At 40.0% G+C, this 20,812-nt stretch overlaps 1 protein-coding gene across 1 annotated transcript in view; it reads left to right on the top strand.

The window, feature by feature from the left end:
• Positions 1-20,812, top strand: part of LOC141776756 (vertebrate ancient opsin-like) — a 72,541-nt gene that overhangs the window by 48,434 nt on the left and 3,295 nt on the right. Inside the window, exon 3 of the mRNA XM_074650539.1 lies at positions 1,916-2,144. Coding sequence (XP_074506640.1) covers positions 1,916-2,144 — 229 coding nt within the window. The remainder of the gene's footprint in view (positions 1-1,915; positions 2,145-20,812) is intronic.

Below are 20,812 nucleotides of genomic sequence, written 5' to 3'. Positions count from 1 at the left end.
AAACAAGTATGCACCATGAATGTAGCATGAGCTAAAATGGAAATATCTACATATAGAGGAGACTTGTGCAAATATGGCGGTTTCATTAAGCAGAGAGAGCGATAGAGCGTTTTTCTTTGTTCCGTTTAAGTCATGTTGTTTTTTGTGCCTGGCTAATTTATGGTGCTGGGACGATTCACCTATCTCCCGATTCGATACTTTCACGATACTTGGGTGCCGATTCGATATGTATTGCAATTTTTAAGGCAGTATTGCGTTTCAATATTACGATTTATTGCGATTTTTGTAAACTTTTTAAACTCTAGACCATGGGACAAAGTTGAATCATACACTTTTAGGAACTTTTACTTTGGAAAATATCTAAATTAATACATTAAAATGTTTGATTTTCAGCATGTAAGTAGTCAGAAATGTCCTGAAGTCAAATATATCATATCTCCCGGTTTCTGCTCGCTACGACCAGCCGGCTACTGTTTATTTTGAGTGAGCGACAAAATAACATTAAAAGCGGTAACTTCCCTCTACCTCCACATAGACTCAAATGAAGCAAATATATCGATTATGGCATTAAAAAATCTATTTCAAAATAAAAAAATAAAAAAACGCAATACATACTGTAGGTGAATCAACTTTTTTTCCCACCCCTACTACTTTACTTGTATGTGTACAACTATCTGCATAGTATATCTACTTTCTAAGAATATCATCACTTCACCTGCCTTACCAAAAAAGAAAAGAGAAGCTGCCACAGCAGGAGCCTTTTTTTAAAGTGGCACCCTGTCGGTGTGCGTCTCCATGGAGATGAAGTTGAGTGATAGCTGCCGACAAGAAGCCGTCAGGCAGAGATACTCATGGAGACTGCTCAAGTTTGTGGAGGGCGAAGGTGTTTGTCAGTTTGCAAGTTTGTCCATGTCAAGGTGACCGGCTGTACTACTAACGTTTAACAAACAGATATGAGAATAGTCTCAATCTTCTCATCTAACTCTCCATAAGTGTTTTTTCTACAAACTTTTCGTGCGGAGCGATTAAATTCAAAGTCAATGCAAAGAGGCAAATACGAACGGCGCAAAAGACGCGATCATGGTTGATGGAGGAAATGGCGGAAAGAAAAGTTGCTGTTGGTATTTGTGGAGACTAGCCCCTTCTCCTCTCCAGCACGTTGAGAGCGAGCAACACATACGAACACAAATTGATCCCGGCGGTCCAACTCGCGCGAGTAAAGCGAGTCGGAAATTCGCTTCCCTCTTGGTGTGAACATAACATTAGGATCCAAATAAATAGTTTATTTTTCTTTCACTTTTGTCAAAGCAATGTTTCTTCCTCAAGCAAGTGTGAAAGAGAAAAACAGGCATTTCTTGTAGAGGCTATAATTATCAACAAAGCATTATCACCTGCTAGACAGCAAACAGCAGGGGAAAGTGAAAATTACAAAAAAATAAATTACAAAAATAAAACCCAAGTTGTAATAACCTTGAATTGTCTTTTAATTTGTGAGAACAAGACTGTGTTTTCGTCAAAAAAATGAATGTGTGCGTTTGTCTATATTTGCACCACTTAATATTTATGTTTGAGATTCGTATTAGATCAAATGAGCAGGGATAACAAAGTGTTATTTTCTTCTTCTATTGCCTCTGTCTCCTCACCATCAGACATGAGTTTCGCTGCCTCCTCTTCAGTCTGTTTCCCGCTCTCTGTGCCTCTCTATACAATTTCAATCTCGCACTTCAACCTGTCAGACCTGCTCTCTAATCTGTCACATTTTATTTCCTGGACTCCTCTCCTCCTCTTCATACTTCTCTCTCTCCCATAGGGGAAAAGCGGATGGCAGCAAACGTCAAAAACCTTTATGTCTGAGCACACTTAATCATTGCTGGCTCATCGACGCTCTCTTTCTCTCTCTCTGTCTCCAGGTGAGCGGTATCAATACATCGACGAGCAGGAAGCGTGAGCAGCGCGTGTTATTCATGGTGGTGATCATGGTGATCTGCTACCTGTTGTGCTGGCTGCCGTACGGCATCATGGCCCTGCTGGCCACCTTCGGGCCGCCGGGCCTGGTCACGCCCGTGGCCAGCATCGTCCCCTCGGTCCTGGCCAAGACGAGCACGGTCATCAACCCAGTCATCTATGTCTTCATGAATAAACAGGTGAGAGTGGGGGAGGGAGGGAGGGCTGTGGCTGCTGGGGGTCATAGTCTTTTATCTTTGGCTGCTGCAGGCGGAGGTCGTCTCGGATTGTTTTTCACGGTGGTTTGATATAATGGAAATGAGTCATTGTTTTGTATTCCCATCCGATGTTATTCAAGTGCCTTCTTGACACTGAATAATCTGAATGATGTACCTGTGTATGGATGATGAATAAGAAGGTGGGTTTCTACATTTTGAATCGAGCTATTTGTTTCAGATTTGAGGAAAAAGAAACCTGAGAAAAAAGTGTAACCTGACCCTGTCAGATGGTTTGTTACACAGAACCATCTGAGAAGCCGTCATTGGAAACTGTTTGGAAAAGGGCAGGCACTTTCAAAAAATACTTGGCAGGTGATTTTGTATGAACCATCTGTTAATCAAACTAATGAAAGCAAAACTAGCTGAAGGCGAAAACCTCGCCGTACTTAACACGTTCAGTGCCGTTCTTTGCTCTTCTTTCAATGAAAAAATACTCTGCACTTCTGATATAACAGATGCTATTGCAGCATCTACGCTAACCTCTCAAGGAGCTGCAATTGTTGTTTAGAACAAACAGTCGCCTTTCCGTGTTGTCTTACGCTATGGTCTCACCGGGTTTCACACACCTAAGCCAAGACCCGTAGCTGCACTAGCTCCTCACAGGATGCCTATTGGTCCGTTAAGCTGGACACAAACGCATTACTTGAAGCCTGACAAGATGGATTTTCGTGTGACTTTGATCCCGTGATTTCGTGCCGTGCAAGGTTATACCAAGCAGCATCACAGGGTCCAATATCCAGCTATCCAATGACATCAACAATTCAATAAGAAGAGAGAGGAGTGAGGTCCTGCCGTGTTCATGCCGGCAAATCTCAGGCCCCAATGCACAAATCTAATATACCCTGTAATCACCTATCCCAAGCCTTTCATGTGATTTTAACCCAATTCCTGGTACTTACTGGCTGTTTGTCAAACCAGAGGGGGTCTTTGCAATGTCATGAAGGAACCCATCGTCTCAAGTGTTGATAATTAGTCTCACAGTTGGTCTCAATTAACCTTGGCCCGTGCCCACTTTAGACAATATGATGAATCACTCGGGGAGTTATTATGTTTAATTGGGAGCGTGTTGTTAGACGTGGCCTGGGACTGGTATCATGTTTACTTGCTCTACTACTTTGTCATATTTAGTTTTAAGTTGCCTGTGTGGAGGTAAAGAAAGCTGACACAATGAGTGCATGTCGCGTGACTCTCTTAGGTCATTTCACATTGGGTTTATTACTAATTGCACTAAAACTGCTGAACATTTTGTCTCCATTTGCGCTTTCCCCTAATATGTGATGCTTGAATCAGGTTAGTTTCGGTTAGTTTAGCTAAGCAACAAGTGGAGACTCCAGGAAGTTACCGCTCCCATCCAAGAAATAGTCTGGAACATATCCCCATGTAAAACAGCATGCTCGTGCTTCTTTGGCTGGCGGGCCAGAGAGACAGGAGACAGGAGACAGGATGAAAGCAAAAGGCGATCAGGGTTGGGAAGCAAACTCCAACATCAGACTTGTTTCATCAGTCAATCCTCGTGTCATGCCACTAGTGGCCGACATGTGGAGAACCTCATCTGAATATAAAGTAGATATACATACGACTGAATTATTGATTAAGAACCAGGGGACACAAAGACTTTGTATGCAAATAATTAATCACAGCAGACCTTTAAAGTAGTGTCACATTTATTGTGCAACTCTGTCTTTGTGTTTGTGTTAATTAATTTAATCCGCAGAAACAAACCAGCATGAGTTTGTTGAATCATTCAGTTGGAGCCTTCTTATTTAGTAATTTCAGGTTCAGCCGAGACACAAAGAGTCCAGAACAGTCGCTGAAATGGATCCGAGATTCTCTTCCCTTAAAATTAGATTAGGCTATCTTTAGCAAAGGCCTTTGGTGAATTCAAATCAGATTTAATGAGACACATTGCCTACCCAGTAGGAGCACAGATGCAGCTTTGCCCCAGAATAATATGCTTAGAGGGCAGGTATTGTTTAATGGATTATTCCAGTTACTTTTAACTATAGGTCTCGATTCCCTGGTGTTTTCTATCATGCTTATTAATAGTGTTTAAATCACTGTAGAGATTTAAACTTAGTAGCTACAGTTCACTACTGGAGCAGCTAGAACAATTGAGTCCCGAAAGCAATATTTCGTTTGTTAATAACTTGATTCATTATTTATCACAACATTACCTTTAATCTCTCATGTAATACTTTATTTAAACTGTTTACCAAAGCCGGATTAGCAACTGGGCAACTGCCCCGGGGCCCTAGACCCTAACTCAACGTGGGGGTTAAGATAAATCTTAGGGGACACCGGTTGATTAAAAAAAAATTACCATTAAATAAAATTACTTTTGTGTGTTTTGTTGTGAAATTATGGATAATTTGACCTCTTCAGGCCTCTAAAAATCATTCAAATGGAGAAAAGTATTGAAGGAAAAAAAATCACTCTTTGGTTTAATTGTTGTCAAGATCAAACTGAGGCAATAACCTGTGATTAGGTGTCGCACTTTGCTTCATTTAAAAGGGGTCACAAGCCAAAAAGGGTTGGGGGCCACTTCCTTTGGGGGCCTGAGGGCTTCAGGTTCACTCTGTGAAAATTAGTTTGTGATAATATGATTAACTCAATAATTGTTTGGGAATACTGTACCCTATAAAAGCACAATATAAACTGCGACAATAAGGGCTTGAAATTGACACCCGCCTAATTTTGTTGCCCCGTTTTGTTGCATATTCCTAAAAAAGATGTCAAATTACCACAAATAAATCATTGGCCCTGCTCAGACAAGGTATTAACATGCGTCCTGAGTGGACAGCTCTAAGTACAGGTGTGAACGCACTCGAGACACATTGAGATCTGATCTTTCAGACCACATTCAGAGGTGATCTGGGCCACATATGACCACATTCTTTTAGCAGTGTGGGCCATTTTGAAGGAACGCCTACTCAACTTGACGTCCCGCTGAGATCCGAGGTCTCACTGCGCTTCTCATGTGAATAAACAGACAGACTGGAGCCTACTCTGCCTCATGGCATGGAAACAGCCTCTATGCTCTACTGTATTCTGTCGGTACAACTGTATTTTATCAAAATATATCTTATCTATAGGCTACATAATCTACTATATGACTAGGCACGCAAAGTGCATTATTATCATACTGTCGGAGATTGGTCGTTGTTTTTCCGACTCTGAAGCTCTGTATCCCGCTGTTGCCTGGCAATGGCAGCGGTGTCGGCGGCATGGAGTTCCCCGGGGACCACCGGTACAATAACCTTTTATTTTGATGTTAATAAAAAGCACCAGAATTCACGAATATGTGGGATATTACTACTTACATTCCTGTAATATTATGTTCACAACGTCTGCTGTATTGGCCATGTGTTTCCTACATGTTTATTTGCATATAGAGCGGGGAAGTGAGATCGGATCACAAGTGGTCACTGGAGAGTGGAGATGCATTCTAATGCCAGATGTGAACAGACGTACTTAAAGCTATCCACTTGTGATCGGATCAATCAGGACGCAAGTTAACACCAAGTCTGAACAGGCCATTATTTACTGACTCATATATAATGCACAGAGGGGAGCAATGGAGAGGCCCTGGGGTCCTCTTGCGGGTTAATCCGGCCCTTTTGTTTATACACTTCCTTATCAACTTTGCTCGCTGCCTTTGTGTTACATTCAGGTTTGTTTTGCTTTAGTGTTAAAGCATGCATTAATCATCGGAACGCCAATCATTTATGAATATTAAACCAAACAAATTCACTACAGCAATTATTTCTATAATGACTTGCCAATGTGAGTGGATATACAGCTACTGTGTGCTTTCTAACCGTGTTTATACAGCCACTTTCCCAGCTGTGTGTGATAACAGCAGCTGCAAAAAATGTCCACAGATCCTACTTGTAATTCCCACAGGGAAGTTGACACAAACAATTTTGCCCGTCGACAGATTGTATTTACAGAACATGTGCCACGAACGCAGCATCAGCATGCTTAAACAAGTCAACAGTACTTGTCAGCTACCTTATGCTGCAGCTTTTTTAGCAATTGTTAATCAGAAATTGGATTTGGGGTTTGACTGCGGGAGATTGTCCTCTCTCTCTGGGTGGCTTTTTGGAGAGAAGCACTGAGCTCTATAGGGAAGAACTGAAATTTGAACATAATCTGTCGACATCATAGAAAAACTAGGAAAATAAAAGCCTGGTTGAAAATTGAGTTAAACTTTCTTTGTGTCTCTTCAAACGTTTTTGTTTCACAGCATCTTATTATTTGTTGAAGGATTTCTAACATCCAACTTATAAAAGAGTGGAATAAGCTTACGACTGCGTTCACTCTCAGACATTAACGATGCGTTGCGTGTACCTGGTGTTTTAAGTTTCTCAGTTGTCGCACAATTTGTAAGTGTAACTCCTCTGTAAAGGAGGCCAAAGTCGTTTGTGAGATTTAAAGGGAGCACCACCTGTTATTTCCATGGCCCAGTAAAGTTCAATTCATATTTGTGAACATGAGCTCCTCTCTCTCAAAGCCAGAAACCAGAGAAGTTAGACTCAAACTTGTGATGTCATCGGGTAAAAAGTTTGGAGCTGCTCCAAAGACAATGAACGGGAGACTGATTTTATGGACCCAAAGAATGTTTGTTTTCTTTTTTTATACCCAAATGAGCTTTACTCTTGTAGTGTTGTCAGTTGTGAAACAGAAAATGTTCCCATATATACTCAGAGCATTCCCCTGGGTGCTCTCAGTAGCCGTCTTTTGAAGGGGATTCTTTCACAACAATGACCCGCTAACTGTGCTAGTATTATCCCGTTTATTACACAGCGACTAACTGAAGAAATCACTATTTTGACACAAAAAACGGTCCGCCAGAGTCCGAGATCAGAGCTGCGCCCATAGCAACGGTCTGCTATACATAGCAACGGTCTGTTATAAAGAAATTACAGATCCCATAACGCCGTGATTAACCAATCAGAATCGAGTACTCAACACAGCCGTGTTCATAAAAATGTATGAATTTTGAAAATGGGCACAAGAACTTAAGACCTATTATAAAATGATTAATAGGAAAGGTAACTGCAGGTGACTTTCGTCCTCGGTTGACAGATAACAATATTACTTTCACAGCCTGAACGCCTTATCGTTTCATTTAATGCCTCTTACTTTGATTTAGGATTTATATTTTGGATGTGCAGAGGTCTGGAACTTAACTCCTAAAACTTTGTACTTTATACCCTTCAAGTTCCTCTCTCTAGTAAAAGTCTTTGTACAAAACAATACATTTACACTTAAGATTTAAGATGTCCCTTTCTGAAACACAGTTCATCACGGTGAGCAAAAATAACAGTAGATAAAAAGCGGATTGTCCTCCGCTCCCACGGCGGCAGACTGATAAAACTTTACTCCTCAATGTAATCTTTATCACCCTGTTCTGTTCTTTTAACTGAATCACAATATGCTGTGTAAGGTTTTAGAAAATATTCTCTTCAGACTCTCCAGGGATTTCATGTACTATACAGAGAATTATATACACTACTGTTTATTGGAGAGTAAATCTTATCACAGCTTCCGAAGTTATTCAAGTGTTAAACTTTGTTTGAAGTTTAAACTTTCCTCACAGAGTTACTGTCACGAGTTATTTTATTGTGAAGTTGGAAATCAATACAAAACTACACCGTGTTCCAGATGTTGCTCCGTCGCCAGGAGGTATACGAGAGCCTCCGTTGGGCTCCCGTCTGTTCCATCTCACACTCCCTTCCTACTCAAGCCTCCGCCGCAGATAACTGACCTTGCTGGGATGTTCTAGCCCACACATCGCTGACCTCAGAAACAGCGTGAGAGAGTGGAGAAGTGGGAGAGAGGGACACCGAATGTCCTGTATGTCATTTTCAGTCTTCAATTCCTCCCAGCCCGTTACTATGGAAACTGTGAGTTGAGGCGAGTTGAAGACTAAAAATGCTGTACAGATACAAGTAGCAGCTGGTGCGTTTGTCCCATCAACGATAAACGGCACACACAGCCGAGAGGTGGATGTCAAGGATTGGAACGGAAAAACCCAGGAATTATGGGTAAGTTTACAATGAATCATCTTTTGATCTCATGTGAATACAGAGTGATTTGTACTGTATGTCCGCCGAGAGTACAAGCTTTGTTGCCAAAACTTTTGCAAGAGTGGAAACTTAAAAGGTATGGTTGGTGGTGTTCAAGTACATTTTTTGTTATATATGTTGAAGTTCACATTACATCCCAACAGCAAGCAATCAATCAGTGACTTCCTGGAGTCTCCCGTGCTACCAGTCTTTTCTACTAAGCTAAGCTAACTGGTAGAGATGCAGAGATTGCAATATTTTTGGCCAATTCTGATTTTCAATTTTTTTAAAGTCTCACCTGCCAATTCTGATTTCCCTTCTTTCTAAGAACTATAATTGACTGCATAAACAAACATTTTGTAACTTTTCCTTCATGAACAATTGAAATTCAATTGTATGTTCATTAAAAAACATTTACTATTAAATAGCTTACATTTTCTCCAAAACTGCACCAAGTTACAGGACCTTCTCTCACTCTTACTAAACAAATCTCAAAATAAAAGTGCTCGAGGTTACGGCACAAATAGAATCCATATCCCACTTTTGCTGACATGTTTCACTTTCCCAGAAGAAAACAGGTGCATCATCTATATAACATCACACCTGATGACATTTACATCATAACTTCCACACCGACGACATGATGAAGCTGAAAATTGCTAAAAAACCTTCTTGCTTGCTTGCTTGTTGGTTAAATTATATGTCATTACCAGTAAATATCACAACGTAAAATGTGTTTTCTGTTTAAAAAGTACAAATGTAGGACAATAGCAAGTACTCCCCCCATATTTGAAGTGGTTACGTCTCCAGTCTGATGTTGAGCGCACAACTGATGGGTATGTAGTTTGTTTACATGACGGATTCAGTGTCGACAGAGAGCGTTTGATGCAATAGTCGGACGCTCGCTTGCTGTTATGACACGGTGTTACCGTCTGTAAATTTAACTGGCAAATAAAACGGATATATGAGACAGCTGACAACCGGAGGCCGATCGATCAGTGCATCTCTACTAACTGACTGTAGCTTCATTTTTAGTGGACAAACAGACATGGGAGTAGCATCAATCTCTGCCTTTAACACAATTTAATCATAATCACAAACACTATTGCAAAAGTGGCTTAAATTAGGCCAAGTACCAGTGAGCACTCCTTTTTAGCTGTGGAACTTTTCAACACAGCGTGAGCCAACTAGCTGAGCTCCACAATAATCTCTACTGTAGATGCACCTGCGATTTGTGCACCATCCCAGAATATAAATTACTTATTGTCTAGAGGATCAGTCTCATAAATAACACGTCAAAACAAACTGACAGGTGTTATACATTCAACATCCCATTTTACCGCTGTGAAATGCTTCATCACGACTGACAGTTTGACAGGCTCTGATTTCTCTGACTGATCTACACCATCACTGTTTAAATAATTGAGCTGGTTAGAGTCGACTTCTGAGGTGCACTCATGTTCATTTCTGACATTCTCTCTTCACACCACAATTTGGGTCCCTCATTCAATGCCCATAGGTGCCACCTGGTCTCCATAGAGTCAGCCATTGACCCATAATCATTAAAGTCTTTCTACTAAACAATGCAGTCAGGATTCTGTGTGTTGAACTGACACAGTAGAAGTTTGCTATGGTTTGCTCGGCCTCTGTTCACAGTAGTTCTCTCAATGGGGCAGCGGCTCGACGTTATGTAGGTGCCAGTTTTGTGTTTTGCTTTTAAATTTACTTTCTGCGCTCAGAGAAAAATTCCCAGCCGGTGAACCTTACCAAACCAAGATAATTAAAGCAGAATCTACAGTTTGTCAGTTAGACTGCAGTGGGCTCTCTTGTCCACTTTTTTGGTTTTAATTAGATTTAATTTCACACAGCGGGCTACGAATCTGCCGTTTTCCTGCCCCCCTCTATTCTGGTGTTGTCCGTCCGTTTTGCCTTTGTGATTCGGTTGACTTGGTAATTAAGTCTCTTTTAATTAATTCTTAAAACATGGAGTGACAAGATTTTTAGAAAATGCTTAATATATAATTAATTCAGTTTGACATGAATGAAAGTCAGTTATATAAGAATATGTAGATTCTGTGTCCCATTTGCAATTAGCACCAGCAGGAGTTTTTTCTTCTCTTCAGGGATAGAAGGTTCTACTGTGCTATAGTCTACGAGGGCTAAAGTACTGCAAAATGAAAAAAATAAACGGGTACACAGACGCGTTAAGAATCAAGACGGATAAGCTTGTCATGTGTGTTTTGTCTAATATTTTTCAGAGTCATTGGCAGTTTGCCAGTATGAAACAGAAAAGAATGGGCATCCGGACATTAAGTTGTATTTAGTTTGCTGTTTGGAGTTAACTGAATAATTAATTAACTTGGAGTTGAACCAGGCATTGAGAAACACACAGAGCCAGTAAGTAAACATAAACTGTATATTATGTGTGTTTGCTTCTCTGTGTTTAGAGAGCAACAGAAAGAGGAAATTGTTTAGTCTATTTCATTTATGGGTGCAACACTGTTCTGCCAATCTTAGCAGAAGACAAGAGCCAGATTAAATTAAAACTGCAGATTTTATTCATATTGTTGTGAAATTGTTGGCAGTGAGGATTGATATTTTTTGTTATTAGTTTTACAGAGTAAAATCTTGTTTACTGATAAAGTCAGATCCGTGGCGTGCGCTCTCCTTGGTGTTGAAGTGATGTTGATGTTTTTGCCATTTGGCCGATTACTGTGCATCTAGTTTCTAGGTGGTAAACTCGTAGTAAAGTGCTAGTAACAGGGGACTCGGTGTAAACTCACTGTTGAGAAGCTACAAAAAGATAAATTTATACTAAGATAATGTTGGATTGAGAGAGTTTAAGTATCTCGGGGTCTTGTTCACAAGTGAGGGTTAAATGGAGCATGCGATGGATAGGCGGTTTGTTGCGGCGTCAGCAGTGATGCGGGCGTTGTACCCAACCTTTGTGGTAAAAGCAAACCCCCCATTTACCAGTCCATCTACGTCCCCGACCCTCACCGATGGTCATTAACCTTTGGGTAGTGATAGAAAGAATGAGATCACGGATATAAAGCGCCAAAATGAGGGTGGTTGGGCTCAGCCTTAAGCCGCCCACACATGATCAGTGGTAAAATTGGTAAGAGGCCCTGGGGTAGACCTAGAACACGCTGGAGAGATTATATATCGCATCTGGCCTGGGAACGCCTCGGGGTTCTCCAGGAAGAGCTGGAAAACGTTGCTGGGAGAGGCACGTCTGGAATACCTTGAATTCCTTGCATACAGATTGTGATGCAGGTATACTCAACAACTGGCCAAGGAATGAAGATCTATTTAATAGCTGAGCATTGTTGCCCACGAGAACCAACATTTTTCACTTCATCGTAACAATAATTATGTTTGTGTTCATGCTAAAGACATGACAGGGCAGTCGGGGCATATTTGACTGCAGTTTATAAACTAGTTTTCAGAACTTCAATCATCATTTGACCTAAATGGGAAAAGCATTTGTGACATGGTTTTAGGAGCCTTTAGGCTGACTTGCCTCATAGTTGTATTGTGTTATATTATCATTATATGATCATCTTTTTAATTGGAAAATTTAAATAGAACCATACTTTCATTTACCCTTTTGGCAGTACACATAATATGTGTATGCACTATTGTTACACTACTTTCACGTCCTGCTTGTACATACCAACATTTTTTAGTGAACTTAAAAGAAACTATGAGTTCAATGAGAGGACTCCAATTAAACCAATTGGCTGAGCTGTACTTTTTTGTGTCAGTCCAGCATCATCTGTTCAAACCTATTGAACAAATGATGAATCATAAAGTTCTCAAACACATCACTGCAGATGGAGACTTAACAAGGCATAGCAGCAATAACATGAAAGATTTATTTCTTCATTTCTGGCTTCCAAGAACTCACAACACTGTTGAACAAAAATGTCTCTTTTATTACATGAGAAATACAACAAATTTTCAGGCCCAAAATTGGCTCTTCATCAGGACCAAGACCACGAGCCAATGCTGACTCAAAACATAATTTGTTTTTATTATGTCATTAAAAAATAAATTCTAAAGGGAGTGCTCAACAGGGCTGTGAGTTCTTGGCAGGCAGAAATCACAGTTACAGTTTCGTTGGACTCAGCACATTGGAAATGAAAGCGTACTTAGTGACCTACTGTAGCTTATACGGGTAACACTTATTAATAGCCATCAATAATAAATGGTAAATTGATAGTTAATTAAACTTTAGTTAAGAGTTATTTTACAATTAACAAACAAATTATAAGTAATGCTATGATTTATTAGGAAGTTATTTTATCATTAGTTTGTGTAATATGAAGTAGTTTATAAATTATATATTGCATCAGAGCTGATAAGAGACGATAACAATTACATTCTGATTACATTAGTAAACTAAAGAGTTTATTATTACACAGTGCACACATAACATTTGACATACTATACAATATGAATTAACTCTTAATAATGATTTGTAAACCTTTAAGAAATCGTTTGTTAAACATCTGTAAACATTACAAGATAGATGGAACAAAAATCAATTATTAACCATTGACAAAGTATTGACTATCTCATTTATGTTTACAGATGTTTTACAAAGTATGTATTAACCATTTAACAAGGTATTGCAATCATCAGTTGCAACTTTATAATAGATAATGTTTATAGGTGCTTTACAAATCAATTATTAACCATTAACAAAGTGCTACAAACATCTGGTCCATCCATTTACGTAAAGTTTATAGATGTTTAACAAACAATTTGTTAAAGGTTTACAAATCTTTTGTTAATCATTAACAAATACTTAATATAGTATATAAAATGTTATGTGTGAAACAATAAACTGTTAAAATAGCATAAAGTATAGCATTACTAATAATTAGTAAAAATTATAAATTGTTGATTCATTGTTTGATAAACTAACTATTAACTAAAGTTTAATTAACGATCAATTTACCATTTATTAATGATGGTTATTATAAAGTGTGACTATTGTAGCTGCTTAAGCAAGATGCCTCTGAAAAAGTTATGGTAGGAAACAGTGACCATCACCATCACCACCACCATCAAACAGAGCCAGAGTTTAGGTTACCACGGAGCTGCGCATCATTTCAGAATCATGTCACTCCTCAGGCCACTTCAAACAGGAGCTTGGATAGAATTGTTTGCTGAAAAAAGTAATGTTTGAGACCGGGAACTGATAGGAAGTATTAAGTCAATGGGTCTCCCCCATCACAGAAATGGGATTTTGCAGGAAATCCTACTTGAAAGTTCCAGCCACTGATTGTAGTGTTGAAATGATTAATACGCACGCCGCAGCCTTTTGCTGAATTGAGAATGTGCCGGGAAATCCAAAGAGGAAATCAGACGATTGTCATTCTGTTCACATGTTCCTGTGTGACGCTCATTATTTTTCCGGCTAGAGCTCTCAGATCTGTTCATATTCTGTGGTTTGCAGGATACTTCACAACACCGGAGGGAGTATATTGGTGCAAATTAAGTCACGCAATTGTCAAATGAAGTAGTGAGTTACACTGCACTAGAGCGTTTTGGATATTGGTGTCACAAATAACTCTTTCAAAAAGGAGTAGGATCTAGGGCTGTGTATTGGCAAGAATCTGGCAATAAGATACATATCATGATACAGGGGTAATGATATTTATATGACAGCAAGGCGATATATTGTTGTTTTTTTTAATCTAATTACATGAAAACTGTCATATTATAAACAACAGACCAGAAATACACCATTTTAGAAATTTTGGCAAAAATAACAAATTTTTTCGCCCCAAACTGGATGGGATTATCATAAAGTGGGTCTGTAAAGGGGAGACTCGTGGGTACCCATAGAGCCCATTTTCATTTACATATCTTGGGGTCAAAGGTCAAGGGACCCCTTTGAAAATGGCCGTGCCAGTTTTTCCTTGCCTAAATTTAGCGCAACTTTGGAGCATTATTTAGTCTCCTTTGCCTTTGACAAGCCAGTATGACATAGTTGGTACCAATAGATTCCTTAGGTTCCTTTCTAGTTTCATATGATGTCAGTAACCTCACTCAAAGCTTTAAAACTGAGCCCGCTACAACCCCTGAAAGCCAGAATAGCGACCTGGCCTGGCCTCGGATTTTTAAGCGGTTAATTAAAAATCGATACAGCGTTTCGGAGAATCAATACAGTATCACAAAACATAACATCGAGATCAAGCCCCGAGGAAGAGCGCCAGGCTTTGAAGCAAATTTTTGTAGCGGCCAAACGGTCGTACTACAACTTCTGTGTCCGTCATGTGATGCCATTGGACCCAAAAATACTTTTTCCCATAGACTTACATTGGGAAAGAGACATCTGTAAATCAGTGGATAATTGTCTTTTAGGTAAATCAACTTCCCAGTGCAAACACTTGAATGGACCCTTATTTAAATCATTAGGTCCTAAAAGTTGTAAAATGCAATAAAATTAGTTATTCTCCTTCATCTGTTCATGTGAATGAGCCCCAGTCCGAGGCTGGACCGCGGGCTGGAAGGCAGAGTTAAAGGAAACGCTACTGCGCCTGCTCTATGGGCCCAATTGATGCGGAAGATAGCCGGATGATCCGGGTACTTTATCACTCAGCAATATAGCCATTATGGCTTCATGCGCCAATGAGCAACTCTCATAGGAATGAACGGGAGCCTGCCTACAACGTAATATCCAGTTCTCTTTATACATCCATGATCGCAATACTGTGTATCGATATTTTTTTACACCCCTAGTTGGATCATTTCATTGTTGCATACTGTATATACAACCACTGATTGAATAGGAAAATATAGCCTACTGCATGCATAGTTTTGGGCTATGTTGGACAAACAAAACTGGCGTCTCCTCTTGCAGAGCCAACGTGTGAATGTGCGAACTGCTAATGATAGTATCTTTGTGTACAATCGCGTATAAACAGAAAAATCCGAGCAGACATCCCAGGCTTTAAAAGATAGATGAGCACCTTATTGCCAGAGATGATGCCTGACATTTGACCCTCTAGTTGTCATTCCCTACCCGTAGAGCACCAGCCCAGATCATAGAAAGCATCAGCCAAACCTGATGTGACCAGTCTGAGATGACCCTTCCTCAGTCATCACCAACCCTCTCTCCTCTCCATCCTCCGTTAGTGCATCTCGCTCCTTCCATCTCCGTCATGCTTTATCTATTTATCTGTCATTGCCTTCACCTTTCTCTTGACCTTAGCCTTGATGCCCCTGTGTCTTAACTTACTTCATCCTCTACCTTTTTTTTCTGTTGTCTCCTCCATCTCAACTCTCTTCCGTCTGTCTGACACTCTTCAGTGTGTCGTTTGGACAGCTGAGGGGAGCAGGGAGTGTGCATCAGCACCGCCGAGAGGTGTTGATTGTCTCGTTCCTTTACATCTCCGCGCTAGGCCTCGCTCTTAGATGACCTATAGGTTATGGACAGACTGGCATGTGTTGATCGCAGACGCATCGTGAGTAGAATTTGTGTTAATATCCTGAGGCATTTCTCTGTCTCTCTGCACCTCTTCACACGCAGCAAGCTTTTGACAGACAGCGGTATGCAGAAGAAGTTCAATGTCGAGTCAAATGACTACAAAATTCTCACGAGACAAGTTCGTGATTCGTTTAGAAATTCATGTTTGAGAGATGTTTTCAAATGAAAAGTACTTATTAAAACAAGTACTCATTTAAAGGATAAGGCTGGCGATATTCTATATTTCTATTATTCAATACTTTTCTTTTCCCAAGCCTCACTCTCGGCCCCATTCCCATTGATTTCTACAGAAGATGTAAATCTTTTAGGGTTGTCAAAGTTAAAACGATAATAACGCATTAACGCAAATTTGTTTTAACGCCACTGATTTCTTTAACGCATTGACGTAACAGCATATTTTTATGCTAAATGCAGTACCTGTGAGGGATATTCTGGACATTATTTGTCATTGTTTTGTGTTGTTAATTGATTTTTAATAATAAATATATCCAAACATTTGCATAAAGCAAGCATATTTGCCCACTCCCATGTTGATAAGAGTATTAAATACTTGACAAATCTCCCTTTAAGGTACATTTTGAACAGATTAAAAATGTGTGATTCTTTCTCGATTAATCACGTTTAAAAATTGTAATCGATCTTTCAAACCAGGTTGTAAGTATATACTTCTATTTTTTAAACTAAAATTGCCGCCTCACGATTGCATGACTCCGCCAGCAAGTCAAGTTGCATTTTACATCCATGTCTTTCCAAAATGTCATCACTCCATCATTTCATCCTATTAGACATTTGTGAGTTATGGCCAAAAACATTTTTTGTAAGGTCACAGTGATCTTAAACCACCAACATCTAATCAGTTTATCCAAAGATTACTAAATTTGAAGACATTTCCACAGGACGTTCCTGAGATATTGCGTCCACGAGAATGGGACGGACGGACAACCTGAAAACATAATGCCTTCGCCGGCGTGGAGGCATAAAAAAAGGCAAAAGTAATTTCCCCAAAACAGCCAGGCACTGTAGTTTTTAGCAAATGTTTTTTCAAACAGGAGTAAATAGTGTATTAATTGAGGACTATTTTCAGCTACAGATTTGCTGCGCTAGCGAGTGTTTACAGCAGCAGGACGGGGATCGATTACAGTGCATTAGCACATCACCCAGCGCAGCAGTGTGGCTCATTTACAACAGAGCTTGATGGTAAAGATGAATAAGCTATATTATGCTTTGGCTACAGGCACTACTTATTAGTAGGATTTGATGATAACAGAAAAATAAATAATACGACCAGCCTTATCTTTTAACAAAATAATGCTGGTAGGAGCTGTTGCATAAAGGATTATGGACTATTCAGCGCAAGTCCACATTTCTTTATTGTTACAAGGTTTGCTGGCATATTGCTGTTACTTCTATTAAAGCTGAAGTAGGTAGAATTGGAGCAAATATGATTCAAAAGTTAAAAGTTATCCTTGAGACAGGTAATCTGAAAAAAATGTTCCTCTGGTGCTCCTAATGGCATCTGCAAAATTTCCCAGACCGGAAGGAAACAATCAATCAGAGCCGAGCTGGAGCCTTGCCGTCTCTGAGCAGCTGTCAATCACTCGCAAACTCCGATCAAACGGTCAAACTAGGCAGCGCTGACCAAATATGAATCAATATTCTTTTACTGTAATGCCTATTTCTCACAAAAAATGTTTTCAGAAACATCTTGTAGTGTACTGTTTAGCTGTAAAATGAGAACGTCTGTGACCCGGCAGCCATGTTGAGATCAGTTGAGGAAATACCAAGCACCGCCCACCAGCCGGAGCAAACTTTCTTATTTTTCTGAAAACATTTGAGGTGAGAAATAGGCATTACAGTAACAGAATATTGATTCATATTTGATCAGCGCTGCCTAGTTTGACCGTTTGATCGGAGTTCGCGAGTGAGTGACAGCTGCCTCCGTTGAATGAACAGCCAATAGGAACGCTCTCTCTCTGATATGACCTGTGATTGGTTAAGTCTCCCATCACGGGCTAGATATCTTTTAAAGCCTGAAAACAGAGCCAGGAGGAGGTGCATAAGTCAAGTTTTCTCTCAGAAAATTTGAATTACAAAATGCTGAGAGGTTATTTTTGCCCAATGATGCCAAAAACATTCTGCCTACTGCCGCTTTAACTGTATTAAATTAATTGTATTTCATTTATGTGTTTTGATTGTCTTTATCTCTCCATATCCATCACTGCATATACTATTTTTCACAGTTGAAATGCTTTTAATGTGTGCGTTTGACTTTTGTGGTATCTCCACTCTAACCAGATGCTGTGACAGAGTTTCATCACATTTTTTGCGCTCATGAGAAAATGTAGTAGACTATAAGTATACCTGAAACTGCTAAGTATACTAAGTATACTACGTTTACTCAAGAGTGGCGTCTTCAGAGTCCACAATAACAGGAGCTGAGGAAGAGGACTTGAAAACAGTCTAAATTGCGGTCCAGTGCCTGCCTTTGTTGTGAATGTGTCCTGGATGTGGTTGGAAAATGCCTGGAATTTAAAGTATAGCCAAATACCCCGAATGCATTGTTATGCTTTCAACCCGCTGCTGGGGTCCTCAATTATTCAGAATCTTCCTACCTGTCAATCAGCAGATACCTGGACTTTGAGCTTGGTAACACTGGGGCTCAGTGATGTTCAGGGGTTGGTGTAAAACAGGGAGATCTGCATCAAATCATAATCCTGATCTGTTTCTCGGACTGAGAAATGTATCATGGGGTCCATTCACTATTTATCATACCCTGACAGATGGTGTATACATTTCAAGGCCTTTCCTTTGTACCTCGGAGACACTGATCTCCCATCATTTTACTGATGATTGAAGTAAATTATTTGAAGCTGACAATAAGTCACAAGTGGTCACTGGAAATAGCTTTTCAGATGCATGTTGATGCCATGTGTGAATACATAAGTAATGCTTGTTTTATTGAGTCCAATAAGAGACTTTGGTGTTTTCAGAGATTAGATAATTTGATTAGAAATAAAACTAGTTCGTCATTGCTCTTCAGTTTGTGAAGCTTCTCAGAAAGTTGACGTCCGTCTCGTCACACCCAGTGGCTACCACCGTACTTTAAACTAAAAATGCCAGGAAGGGTTACACATTAAAGGTTATGCAGAACTTTAGTTCTATGAGCACAACTTGAAACCAACCCTTTCGCCAGACAAGACTTTGATACTGAACGATTTCGCGATTATGGTCAATGACAGATTTTTGACGTCCAGTCAGTAACAACGTTTAATGTTGATTGGAGGTATGTGATGTGAGGCGAGCTCTACTCTGCATGAGCAGCACGCTGGGCATATAAGTAGGCTTCCAGCTGCACTCAGAGCTGGTACCAGGGCAGTATCAATAGACAACGGGTTGCGAGTAATCCAATCAACAGAATTGGATGACTCTTATAGGAGGGCATCAAGAATAACTGGAACATTCAAGTGCTGACCGCCCTTAAAAAAAAACTTTTATCAAGGGATGGCTGTGGCACTGACCATATTTCTCTCACAGAAAGCCCACATGAGAGGAAGACATTGCTGACGTATACAAGTTACAAGAATGTGACAGGTCCAAATAGAGTGGTGGAAGACGTATGTTTGAAGGCCAACCCGGAAGTTAAAATCGCTCGAGTTCCTTCAACAAAAAGCCAATGGTATTTTTCCATTGGGTTTTGGATTATTGCAGAAAACATTCTCTCTGGCAAACAAGTTTATGATAGATTTACATTTTGTTCTGTAAGAATCTCCACAAATGAACACTACGTTTAGTAGTCTCATTTAGCCACTTGTAAGCAACTGCCTTTTTTAAGAAACATAAAAGTTTCCAAATTTACGAGTGGGATATTAACTAATGTATTTTATATCGTAGAAAAAAACGTTAAAATTGCTTAAACTTGTGTTAACCACCGACCTTATTTTAGGCATCTAAATAAAACCCATTCAAAAAACCCATTGACTTCCAGACGAGGAAACCGGAAGTGCTAAAATGTTAACTCATTTCCGGGTTTTAGGACTCATTCCTGTAGCAAGTTGATGGCAAGAGAGCAGTGACTAGAAATGATGGTTTTAACCTCACACCACTGCTGGCAGGCAGCCAACGTATTTTGCAAGGTGAACTGAGCACATATGCTCAGAATGATACGTACTACAGATTACAACCGCATTAATGTTCACCAGACAGTCACAGGGGGTGTTGATCTACAGTGCAGTTCTCAGCCCCAAATCAGACCATCTTGTCTCACCAGAAACTAAAGTGCAGTAGCCAACAAGTGGTCACTTTGATTGGCGGATGAAGTGCAGAAGAACCTCGATCTTTGTTTCCTTTTTCATTAAGTTGATACGATGCGAATCCAGAGTGGCAGAGTGGGCCGTTCCTCTCTCCCTTTAGAGCCTCTTCGGAGATGCGACAGTGATGGATCTCTTAGCTTTCCCTCTCAGTCTGTATAACCAAAGAGTTGTTATGTCTAACCACAGCTGCCTCTGAGACACAGATTGCTGCAGCCACTTCCCGACTAACCACTGGGAAGTTATTAGAGCATCAGAGCTCCAGTTCCACTGGTCGAGGGTGCCTCATTTTCATTATCAATGTTTCCCACACATAGACTTTACTTGGGCGAGCTGCCCAGGTATATTAACCCTTTTTAGCATTTTTTTTTTTAATCTGTCCGAGAGAGCGACACCTTTAACTAGAGGACAATCTCCCCTCACTCTACCCCTCCCGTACCTGTTCGTTCTGCTATCGCAAGAAGGGTCTGCTGACTATCGCACATGCGCTGTAGAGTAACACACAGAGAGAAAGAGACGTTCTCTGGTATTACGTTAGAAGACGAAAGACAAGCTGCACAGTTGTGTCAAAAACTGATGCATTCAAGTTAACTCCGATAAATTGGTCTATGTTCTGAACACAACACTGTCAATCTCGGAGACCCAACTCTTTAAATAAGTTATGAGCAAGCATGTAAGGAGTCTAGCTAATAAGGATAGCTATAAGTC

The sequence above is a fragment of the Sebastes fasciatus genome, chromosome 11 (assembly GCF_043250625.1).
Source record: "Sebastes fasciatus isolate fSebFas1 chromosome 11, fSebFas1.pri, whole genome shotgun sequence".
In the NCBI taxonomy this organism is placed as follows: Eukaryota; Metazoa; Chordata; class Actinopteri; order Perciformes; family Sebastidae; genus Sebastes; species Sebastes fasciatus.
The sequence above is the reverse complement of the archived record's forward strand: the minus strand, read 5'-3'. Positions and strand labels throughout refer to the sequence as shown.